The sequence below is a fragment of the Pieris rapae genome, chromosome 4 (genome assembly GCF_905147795.1).
Source record: "Pieris rapae chromosome 4, ilPieRapa1.1, whole genome shotgun sequence".
In the NCBI taxonomy this organism is placed as follows: domain Eukaryota; kingdom Metazoa; phylum Arthropoda; class Insecta; order Lepidoptera; family Pieridae; genus Pieris; species Pieris rapae.
Window position 1 is genome coordinate 2,405,308 of NC_059512.1, and position 12,936 is coordinate 2,418,243.

The 12,936-nt window shown below is 32.1% G+C and overlaps 1 protein-coding gene and 1 non-coding gene across 2 annotated transcripts; both read right to left on the minus strand.

Annotated features, from left to right (window-relative positions):
* Positions 1–868: 868 nt before the first annotated feature.
* Positions 869–12,078, minus strand: LOC110994550 (UNC93-like protein). Its single transcript, XM_045627931.1, has 11 exons — positions 11,928–12,078; positions 9,589–9,764; positions 8,885–9,003; positions 8,176–8,338; positions 7,168–7,291; positions 6,617–6,763; positions 6,047–6,113; positions 4,856–5,009; positions 4,535–4,639; positions 3,115–3,277; positions 869–2,783 (listed from the first exon to the last, which is right to left on the minus strand). Exons 2-11 carry the CDS (start codon positions 9,694–9,696, stop codon positions 2,518–2,520), a joined length of 1,416 nt encoding a protein of 471 aa, XP_045483887.1. The 5' UTR covers positions 9,697–9,764; positions 11,928–12,078; the 3' UTR covers positions 869–2,517.
* LOC123689165 lies at positions 7,811–7,929 on the minus strand. The gene has a single exon (XR_006750208.1). It is a non-coding gene; the product is annotated as a 5S ribosomal RNA (ribosomal RNA).
* Positions 12,079–12,936: the final 858 nt, after the last annotated feature.

Below are 12,936 nucleotides of genomic sequence, written 5' to 3' on the forward strand. Positions count from 1 at the left end.
GGTCTATATAAATAAATTTATTGTATTATAATAAATAAATATTAATTATAATTTTATATATATTTTAAATGCCTCACGTTGCATCCGTTTTTTTTTTATTTCATAGATAGGTGAAAAGCCCTCTGATGTCATAGATTTTTCGATTTGTGATATGACGGTTTCCTCGCGAAATTTTCCTTTACAGGCAAGAGTTTTTTTTTTATTTTGCATAATTTCATTTCACATAGACAGAAAGTCTATTGGTGCACAGCCGGAGATCGAACCTACTTACCTACTTCAGAAATGAGAGTCGCACTTCTTTAGGAATTATTTTCATTAAGTTAGATTGTTGGTGCTTGATAAAATATCATTTCATACAATGACCTTGTCGTTTCAAATATCGTTGCGCTGCACGAACAATGGAAACAGACAAACTAAGTGATTACGCGAGTTAATATCGGAATATTAACTATTATTTTTATTATAGATATTTGCGATTGCTAGTTTAGTAAACGGACAAGCTCGAGAATTGAATTAATTCTGTAACCACGCATTTATGATTTAAAATAAATATTAGTCGATCCCCAATGGGCATGGGGCATTTCTGTTTTCTTCTACGACCTACTAACCCGGAAAAATAAAAATTTATCGCTGATCAAACGCAGATCTTTTGTTTCACACTTAATACTAGCTTGAATGTTGAGAAAACTGTCTTCAAAAAAAACTGTGTATGTCAAGGACAGAAGGGTAACGTACTTGCTGATTTAAAAAAATATCAAGAAAGTACTGTGGTGAAGTTTTTTAATATTTACTTTAATTCTGGGATGAATAAACTTATTACAATAAAAATTTTAATTAAAAAATAATCAAACAAACTCAATTATTTAAATTTCCAATCCTTTAATTTCAATTCACTTAATTACAAATCATATAATTACATAACTGTGCACTTTTTGAATCATTTTTCTATTTCCGATTTTCAAAGAACTTAACAATAATTTTCAAATAATCTTTGTTCAAAAATATACTTTTTTATATTAACGCGACCGCCGCACACACGCGTTTTACCTAATTCGCTTATGATAAAGAAAGGGCGGATACATCACCGGACTTAGAAACATAAAGAGGGGCCCGACCGTAAGTAATAGACGAGGCGAGAAATCGCTATACGATTTTTTAACTTACGGAGTTCCGGGTTTTATTTATGAAGTTCTGAAATAAGTAAGTAGGTATATTCTGGAAGTACAAACGGAATTGCAAGACTTCAAAATACAATATCGAAGTTAAAAACGTGTGTAAAACTAATAGTATTTATTTAATCAGTTTATTAAGTTTCCAATTTCCATTAACAAATTGAAACTCACTAATACCACATGGTTGAATTGTAGTTTTACTACATGTTGTAAATGTCTATTATATACTTCGGTTTTAGTGGAACGTGACCAGAAAATTTCCAAATGGATGGATGAATAAGTCAAATTTAAACTTTAAATTAGTCTAAGGCCGTGTCTATATATTGTAAAGAATTCTACTGTTGAATTAAGTTGTTGAAACGTCATATCAAATATCGTTTTATGGAATATGTTATTTTTAAATCCGCAAAAAATGACTTGGATCTGTTCGCTTCAATCAGATCTATCAAAAAATAACTCTGAGCACTATGCCGTCTTTTCTGAGTGGTGAGTACGTGATCGAATGGAATTTCTGTACAAATGACACATATACATGTACTTTACCCGTAAAGGACGTACATATTTCCAGAGCAGGGTTCGAAAGCCAAGGGTCGCAACCCTATGACAAACACCCAAACAAGTAACAAAAAATTAAATGACGTTTTTCTACTATTTTCCATAGTGCGGTGATGACAAATCATTTTGCAACAGGCGTGAACTTATAAAGGAATGGTTATCAAAATAAGTTCATAATTTAATACAATTTCAGTAGAAAATATCACATCGTAAAAAGAGTTTTTACGCCACCGAATAAAACCATTATTACGATCGTAGATAACTAAATTCAAAATGTAATCGATACAGCTAATGTTCTACAACAAACCACAGCCCAATTTAATACTCGTGGTAAAAACAATATTATGTATGTTTGCTTTCTTATGTAGTTCGTAGCCCAGCCTATCATTATAAGCTAATACAAAAGACTTATATTGGCCACTTTGAGCGCATGTAGCTTATTTGAGCCGGTGTAATGGTCAAATACGAGTGGAGCAGGACTTCGTAATTAACTGAACGAGTCAATAGAGCAACCATGGCACATGCGCACTAGCAAGATTCTCATGAATATCTTTCATAAAAAATATTTAGAATTTAGTTAAATAAATATTAATTATATTAAATATTAATTATATTAATATTAAAAGCTAATAATCGGATGTTTGCACAAAACTAAAGATTGCAAAAACAGACAATGGCATTAATAATAAAAAAAACAAGCAAATTTACTAAATAAACGACATTTGTTCAACTTAAGTAACTAATAAACAACACATTTGACTTGGAATTATTAGAAAATGGCAGACCTGTCTTATTCTGCAATAGAGTACGCCTTATTATCTAAACCCTTAACAGGCGCTTTGGTTTCCTTCACTTCTCTTTCCTTCTTCACTTGGAATTCCACTATGAAGTACAGAAAAACGCCGACAAGCATTGTGGTACCAAGGAGATAGGCCTTGGAACTTGTACGGAGATGGGGCGAAATCACGTAGGCTATGATAAAGCCGACAGATGACCAGAGGTGAGCGTTTGAATAGGCAGCTTCTTCTCTTCCCGGGAAAAGGATTCCAAATAATGCTGAAAATGTCAAGCAATTATTCTTATTATTATAGAAAAAATCAGATGTGTCTGTAAAGTCGGTTTACCAACAATAGTTGACTGTAACACGTCATAAGAAAATACTGATGGAATGGATGAAATGGAAATCACAATTGAATTGATCAAGTTAAATTTACATTGTACGCATAAATACAATTATGTTAATTTTTTTAACGACCAATGGCTGCCGAACGCTTGCACTTCAAGCTTTAAATGGTACGCCTCAGAGAGAGGTAACGCCGCATGTGTCATGTTTAATCAGCCGGCCCCATCGAATCACAAGACGTTGTCAGTCGTTGGTAAGCAATACCATTAATCTGCACCAGCCAGACGGAATCACAGAGTCCCCACAGCACAGCGATGATGTACATCACGTAGCTCATGTTCGCTTGAGGCTTCCACAGTAGTATTGTGGCCACAAGACCCATATGAAGCACAGTGGCGGCGCATACCAGAGGCATCCGCCCAGTTATCTATGAAAAATGATAACAAATCAATACAAGCACTATTGTGGGAGACATATTCGTAAATATATTCAAAAATGTATTTAGAACTAGAAAGGGATTTTATATTATGTATTTTTGGATTTTTGGATTTATTCCTCAAAGCAAAGCAAGCAAATAGTCAAAGTATGATATTCAAAAATATTGTAAGGCCACCATACACTACTTACCACAATACGACTAATACGAACGATGGCTCTACAGGATCGAAAGAACAAAGAACGAAAAATTGGATGACGATGGCACAAAATAAAATTTGGTGGAAAAAGTTGAAGGAAGCCTTCTAAGCGTTGTTAACTATATTACAATGACACGTAGATGAATAAAGGCTTATTATTATTATAAATCAATCATGGAAATGATTATTAAAACGGAAGAAGAAAAATCCATGAACTATGTAACTTCCCAAAATGTCATCGAAATTGGTAATTTCCCGGTGAAAGATTGTAGGTTATGAGCTGCAGCCTTGAATGACATCCATCTCTTGGATTTAACAAATTATTATTCAATTATAGTTAATATGTCATAATAGGCAGTCAGTCAGATACAATAAAAACAGAAATAATTTACATGCATACGTTAAATAAAAATATTAGAAACTAGGGACTTTATTACACTTAATACATATTATGTCTTCGCTCGACTAATTTCATCCCTTATTAGTACAACAAGCAATGCGATCCTTCCATAGGATTTTGATGACCAATATAATGAATCCTTTAAAATTTTATTTGCATTGTGGTCCATATAGATTTATACATACATATAATCACTAATTTATATATACTTGCAGTTAAATTAAACGCAGGTATTGTTAGTGTTTTTTGTAACCACAATTTGTGTATCCTACAAAACTTACTAATCCATATCATAATATCCTAATAAATTAATTAATATTATATAAATACAATATATGAGTATCCATGGGTTAATTTCCAAAGTAACAAGTGAAAAGATTTATCCATTCGAGGTTTATTTTGTTTCTGAGTAATGCCGGAAATTTAATGCCTAGTATTGTATTTATGATGAGGACCCTTACAATTAAAATTGGCGTTTTGGCTAATAGTTAATATGGAATTCCTAAAGAAGTGATTTTTGAGGCCAAAGTGGCTAGTAAGACAAAACGCCAATTTCACATGTAAGGACTTAATATTACTGATATAACTGTAATCAACGGACCCAGGAAGCTTGATTAAATATAATATATTCTAAACCTTGATGAAATACCTTAGCAATATATCCGGTAACAAAGCATCCTATAGAATTAGCAACACCACAGGTCAGCATCACATAGCCAACTGTTCCCGTACCGACTGCACATGACACGAACGCCTGATACACATTTAATAGTAATATTTGAAAATGCTTAAGAAATATGTGTTGTGAAATTGTAAATAAATCATTAAAAAAAATTACACAATTTATTTAATCAAAATAACTACCAAGAGAGCATCTGCTGGATCCACACTCATTAACCTTGATTTGAACCCGTAGACCTCACTACTGGCATATGCCATAATATTGATACCAGGAAAAACAAATACTAACCGCTGTAAAATCAGCTCCGAAGAAAGCCATTTGTAATCCGGTGAAGACCATGATGGTTATCAGCATAATCTGCTTGGGCTCCGCTAATAGCTTTAGGGTCGCCATAAGCATTTCACCACCTCCCATTAGTTTGATAGCGCGATCAGTGTCGTATCTATAATATTTATAATCACTTTATTATAACCGAAAAAAAAAGAATTAGATCTGAACATTTTTTTTTTAATTTTCTTTCGACTCACTCACTAGTTCTTGTACGTACCTACTTGTTACTCTTAATAATATATCAAAATTGCGGTAGGCAAACATAGCTGGTTTCTAAAGCTCGCGATCAACTGAAGAATCGGTTTTTGATTAAATGGACATTATGTAGATTATGAATATTGTGTGGTACAAAATTTTTGAATTGGCGTTTCTGATCAGAACGTAGAAGGGCGATTTTAAAGATAGACTATTTATTGAATGTCTATCTCCATAGAAATCTTCCTCGGAGAAGGAATAAATAAAACAATTCTCAAATCCTTCAGCCTTCTTCGAATATAATTAATAAGCAACATATTTTTCGATTCCTTTTTATTATATATGTCACAGCCAACTAGCATGATTAGACATTTAATCAATAGCCTAGCCTTCTAACCAAACAGCGCCTCTGAACTAGCGGCCTGAAATATATTCAGCTAGTTGATGAAACAGCTAAGCAGATGACTTGGCTCGATGACGTTTCATTATTTGCCTAGCCTGTTGACTGTTACTATAATTACTTCCAAAATTTCATGAAAAACAACAATTACAATGGAAGACTGTAGTGTCAGTAATAATGGGTATTTAGATGAGACCGTCTTAAGTACTTTTTATCGTTAATGAAATATTGTTATGTATGAATTATTATTTCATATTTTTAATATTTCTGTCATATGGTCACTCTATCGTACAAATGGTCTAAACATAAGCCAGCCTTTTTTTATTAAATGTTGTAACAAACGCTACGGCTAAATAACTTATTAAACGGCGCTGTTTAATTAAAAGCATAGGCTAATTGAACGGCTAATTAAGCTGGTTTGCTGCGACATATAGTAGGGTGTTGATAAACAATAAGTTGTCTTTATTTGTCACTTTTAAGGAATAAGAAAATTAAAATATTGTAATTTTTTTAATTACAATTATTATTTATCCCTCTTCATACATCATTTTTACCTCGTCATAGAGTCTACCCCGATTGCAACAATTAGGGCTGCAGCCGCCATGCACGCTAGATATATGCCTGAAATGAACAGCAAATATTTATTCCATATTTAAACCATAATTAGATCCTGTCACAATGTACTATAATGTACTGTAATTTATATGAAACATTTGAATCTATATTTTTTGATAGAGTTTTAACAATAATAATAATATACTGATAAACACAGTATCGCTCACAGGGTTATGATTTTTTCTGCAATATATTAAAAAAAAATACTTGTAATACTTTAACTTTTACGAAATCATTCAAAAATAAAAAAAAATCAAAATCCTATAAAGTTTTGACTTACGGGAGAGTCAGACTTTCCACAAAGTCTTGTTTCTGATTCTTGTCCTTACCTACTACTACGATTGTGTTAAGTGTTTAACCGTTATAACAGGAAAAAAAATTAAAACAGGGTTGCCCGTAGAGACGGTAATATTCCGGTAAATATTCTTAGAAAATTTGTTAAGCCTTATTTGACATATTAGTCTTAAATTAGGCTAGATTGTAAAAACATTAGCAAAGTTGCCACTAACCAGATAAGAGCTGAATCTTCTCAAAAGGCTGCTGCTGTAAGGTCTTTGCAGCATCAGCGCTTGGCAAGAAATTCGCTCCACAGATTTCTGGGATCATGGTCGCGTTGATCGCGGTCACCGCAGCGTGATTATCACCCGAAGATAAGACTGAAAGTAATTTTTGTAAATTCTTACTATGATCCTATGTAACATCGTTTTAGTATTGTACTATTGGCACATAACATTTTTTTGTTGGCGGATAAATATTTAAATAATGGCAGGCAACACTTGTCACATGTTAAGAAAAAGTTTAAGTTTCGAATATTGGAATGCATGTTTAAAATTTTCTATAAGACTAGCTGATTGTTTTCTGTTATGAAAATGTACTTCTCTTCTAGACGCGGTTAGCAAAAAACCCTACTGATATTTAAATATAAATTTTATTGTTATAATTTATAATATGTGGATAAATAAATTTTGTCTCTAATTCTTTCAAATTTTTTCTATCACAAAATATTCAAAGACGTACATAGACACAATAAACCACAGGTAAATTGGAAATGAGCACTCACCAAGCGACGAGATAAGATTTCCCCAAATTTGATTCAACTGGAATATCATGAAGAAAAGACCAAGGAATCGCGCCAACAATGCTTCCGCTGATATATTTGATAACTTGCTGTGAGCCTCAGATACCTAAAAAAGGCGGATTTTGTTTAGAAAAATATATATTTATAGATCTTAGAGTATATAAGAAGTTTTTACCATTTCAAAAGTTTTAGATAAAATTATATGAATAGATATTTTCTGAAGGCTTTTCATTCCTTCACTTTGCTTAAGTTGGCTTAAATTAAATTTATTAAATTAAAGTAAATGTGAATTTCTATTTATTACAAATCGAATTGAAGGAAGTGTCACTATTTAAATAAATAAATCGTTAATTTGCAAAGAGCGCGGTATATTCAGATTGATTAATTATAAAAAACTACACCATAACCCATATACAAAAAAGTACGCAAATGCCAAATTAATAAGAACATTTAAGTAATTTATAATTCATGTCAAAACTTATTCTTAATAGTATCCCACACTATATACTGCATATTTAAATCAAAACACTCTTTTATAGCTCTTAATTATTTTTTGGTAATATAATTCCCAGGAATAAAAAAAACTTGAGAGGTGTAAAGGGACACCCGGATTGAATTAAAAAAAAGCCAACATCACGAGGTGTTCCCAGGCGGTCACCCATCCAAGTACTGACCTCGCCCGACGTTGCTTAACTTCGGTGATCGGACGAGAACCGGTGTATTCAACGTGGTATGGACGTTGGCGATAGCGGATTCAAAAATATCTAATAGAACACCTATAAAAAGTGTCGTTACAACTTTTCGTCTTAATTTTTCCTGTCTAGCCCTTTCGCAACGCGTGATAAGGAACTTCATTCCAAAAATATAATAAACTGTTTTATGATCTTGTTTTTCTAATAGGCAAGGCCGTCGACTTTTTGAGTCTAAGGCAGGTTTTGTTTTCCTTCTTACTGCCTCAGGGATTAATCCATCAGTGCTTTCAATACTTACCACAGATAAATAAGTACACTTCGCACACCAAAGGGGTCCGCCTCCAAGGCCAACACATAGCCCTGCTGGTATCATAGTGTAGAATGACGGCCGTAATTGTGCAGCTATATACGGCATATAGGTCAGAAACGAGAGTGATATCGCCCATTTTGTGCCTATCCACCTGAAATGATAGGCTTGTTTAGTTCACTTCTTACCTGTCAATATCCAGACAATCTCTAGATATACCGACAGATACAAACCTACAGGAGCACCGGGAAAGTTCGAAGTGTTTAAACGCAGATTAAGTCATTACATACATTAACATTATTGTATTATTTCATCGTATGTAAACTATAGTGCATAATCAAAATTAACGCCTGAATGTTTTGTTATCAGCTGGCATTCTGAAGCTCTTTCGTTATATTTTCCATCCAACATTAGGATCACTGAACACAAAAATTTCCCCAGACACGACAATATTCTTCTTACTCAGACACACTCAGTGCCTCAATTACACATATGACATTTTTTTAAAAGAGTACCGAGAGTTTTTTATGCCGGTTTTTTCTCTCGGCCAACACCCTCTGTTTTCTTTGCCGATGAGTAGGGATGCCAACAGGCTCGAATTTAATGACGTAATTATTAATAAGAATTTAATAAGTGATACCCTGATGATCTTATGTTCCAAAATAAACTTATTTTTATTTATTTTACATTAAAAACTTACTTTATTACGGCCGTTGGTAGGAATATATTGGATAAAAAGAGTCCCGCGTAGACAGCCGCCAGCGAGCTCATTCCAAGGCCGTCTTCAGCATTTATGGAGCTTTGAAGATTTGCAGCACCCTACAAAATCACAAATATTTGGGTTATTTTTTTACGGCTTTGTTATAATCTAAGTTACACATTGATAACTCGAATTCCATCGCAAATATACCCAGCTTCCTTATAAAACAAGTTTGTTAATTAAATTAAATTATGATAGGAACCCAAAACCATTGTCTTTTGCATATTTCCTTGCTTTTAATTTTAAATAGGCGAAACGTACTTTAAATTTCAATAACAGACAACCTTAATAGGCGTCATATTTTGTTTAGTCTATTAATCTATTCTAATGAACAACACAGGAACCATTCCATACCGACTACAGACGAAAAATTCAACAGCTATTTCAGGCCTTAAGTGCGTGTGGAGGAAGGATGGTGTAGTTTCCTCCTATAGGGTGGACCCTTGACTAGTCTAACCATTGAGCCAAGGTCCATGTGGCTAAGGCCGAGAAGATTAGGAAGGCCGATTTATCATTAGCTGCCGGAATATGAGCGCGTTTCAGGCTATCACATCACCTTACATTTATATTATTTACGAGTAAATGGTTTTACAGATTTACATGTGTATTAGTAGTTTATATTTGAATAAAGAATATATACTCACACCATACGCCGTGAACTGAACCATAAACGCCAAACTGATGATGACCACATTCTTCACTATGCGTTTCGTTTCACTCGGCTCAAATTCCGTTGCTACTTTTAAAGTCATTTTACTTCTTTACACAATTTTACTTTTTAATTAATTTTGACATTGGAGTTTTTCAGTATTTTTTGTATCTTTAATCATATAATGAGTTTGATAGTAATTAGTTATCTACTGCAATATTAAAAACCTTGTTACTGAATAACGCTAATTCTTTAATTTTATTTTTATCTATGTACGAAATAAAACCAAGTCAGGTATGCAGTGCCATTTGAGGCTTTAAATGGTACTGTATAAAAAATATAATAAATAAAATTACTGTATTAATTACTACTGTATATTTGATTGATTTAATTTCATTTCTAAAATATACATATATTAAATTAAATATATGTATATTTTAGAGTGTTTGCGTGATGATGACAATTAAAATTTGAGCATAAACAAAAATAATTACGAATCTTAGCTTAAGGGTTTTACTAATACAAATAATTGAGTAAACTACACAGTACATACCAACATGTTTATATCATTTCCCGACACGTCATTCGTGAAATAGTGTATTGGAAGCAATGAATAACAAAATAGTGAGATAGAGAAGGTCCCTGGACACGATAGCTGGGGAGTAGAGTAAATACTAATAATAAAAACATATTTATATCGTTAATTACTTTAGAAAGGTTATTTTTTTAAACTCTAGAAAAGTGGTGTCACACAACTAACTTCGTTACTTTAAAACTAGCACACAAATACAAATATGTTGTTAGGTATCGTACGCAAAAGTGTATATAATAAGCATACAAAACTAACAATGTTTCAATGACAAAAAGTAATGAAGACGCTATAACATTTTACATAAACTGTGCACGAATTTTAAATTATTCTGTATCGTAATTTTAATATGATAATTACGTGACAAAATTGTGATACACTATATTACTACTACTATATCAAATCCTTTCTAAAATCCGTAACCATGCCAGCACTTAGCAGAGACATTGACAATATATGCTTATGTTGCTAGCGCATAATACAGAAGGGATAAATAAATAAGCTACAAATAACAAAACTACTGGCCCCAGTTTTGTTGCCCACAAGCCCAGAGTAAACTCGTAAGGAATGTAAATAATATTTGGATAAAAGAGATATGACACGAAGAATATTATGTTCGCGCGATGTTACTTAAAATGAATAGGGAACCAGGGAACTTCCAGTAGTGACATGACAATGAAACCACGCGTTTCCTAGCTTATATTAAAAGAACAACATCGAACTTCCATTGAACAGTTTTAAAGCATATGATCTAGATTCTAGAGCGTGTAAATCAAGATTGCAGATATCTTTCTACTAAACCTACACCCATAAACTTTCCTGTTGCTACCCGCTTTATTAAAATAGACTAACTGCCTGCTAAAGAAAAGACATTGCTCTGATATTGAAGCCGTAGTATACTCCACATTAAAAATTCTATGTAATATTTAAGTTACTTTAGAGTTACAAGCTGATCAAATTGTAAATTATGACATATTACAAATACGTTACGTTCTCAAGGTCTTGAATAGATAATTAATTTGGTGATGTCTTTTCTTATTTACAGAAGTTGTTTAGCTTATTTTAAGATTCTTATTTTTAAAGTATGTATTACTGAAGCAATAAATGGTTTTATTCGTTTAACAGCCTGTTTGGTGGTTATGGAGGGTCGTTTCTGTATAAAATTAATTGTTTCGGGTTGGCATGTGAGATATAAACTTATAGATACTTAGATATAAACATAATCAGCCGAAATTATAATTACACACAAATTTAAATATGAACTATTGCATATTATATTATTTGCAAAGCAAAAAATATTATTTTAGACAATGTTAATAAATAATAATTAGTTCTCACGATTATTAAACTTTAAATTTAATAATCGTATGTTTTTTTTAATATAGTTAATTATTACTCATTAAACTGTTAAATATATAGTTCTGTTTAAGATATGGAATAAATATTTACACAGAGGAGGTAGGTAGGTACGTAATTATCCAATGAAGATTGAAAATGATTTTTTTTTTATAATTTGGTTCGTGTTGCCTATAATCTAACAGCAGATATCACTTTCATTATATTTTAATAAGTTTAGACTTGTAAATAAAAATAAGAAATATTTTTCGCACTATATCCTACAGTCTCTATTTCTTCTGGACAAAACTAAAATATTGCGTTTTGTGTAGTTTAGATAAATTTAAAAAACACAAAAATTGCATTTAAATTTATTTTCACTAAAAATAAACAAGTGAATTTATTTATACCAGCTTATCAAAAATTTGATAAAATTTGAATTTTAGAAAGTTTTTTGACAAAGATTCACTTTTGTTATTTTGTTTTTACGAACAGTTTATATTTTTTCCCGGACATCACTGGATGTCTCGTTTTTGTTGCGCGTGCGTCTCATGAAGAGCGCGTTGAAACTAAGCTAATTTCATTTTGCGGATGAAAGAAATACACTTGCAAGGCAACAAAAAATTGTATCGTAAAATGATCTTAGCTCTGAGCTACTGAGCCGATTCTGTCCTTTGCTAGGATTATAAAAATATAATGAAATTATTAAATCTTTCATATACATTATATGAGAAAAACTTAGAACGTATGTAATATCAAAAGAAAAACCCATATGCTTACAACCCATCATGTTTGCGCAAGAAATCGACAGCGAAATAAGTTATAAACATGAATTTATATTTATTTCATATGCTGGAAGTTAAGTCTAAAACGGATATATATTGAGTGATAATTTGGCAGAAATAATAAAGAGCACAAAAATAATTATTTAAAAAATAATTAACATCATTATTGTCACTACACTCTTCCATTTAAATTAGCAGTCAACACGCTAGGCAAGCAATGAAACGTCATTGATCCAAGTCATTTGCCTAGCTGTTTGATCAACTGGCTAAACATCTTTCAGGCCGCTAGTTAAACGGCACGGTTAGTTAAATGGTTGTGTTTTATAATGTTCATTGCATTGCATTCAAATTAAAAACTTTCTTAACAGAACAATTTAAATGCATTGCTATTCTTCTGCCACCCACTTATGTAAATTAACAATTATTTGCTTAGTTGACGCGTCATAACTTTTAGTTTTGCCCATTTTAAACAAAATAAAATTCTGATTAAATTTTGAATGGCCGCCAAAATAAGACAAGAAAGAAATGTTATTGTCCAATTTCAAAAAGAGAACGAGCTATGGATGCTTTTTAAATGTTTCTAATTAGACATCCAACCTGCCAGTAACAGAAAATTAACTCCGACACGTGTAAG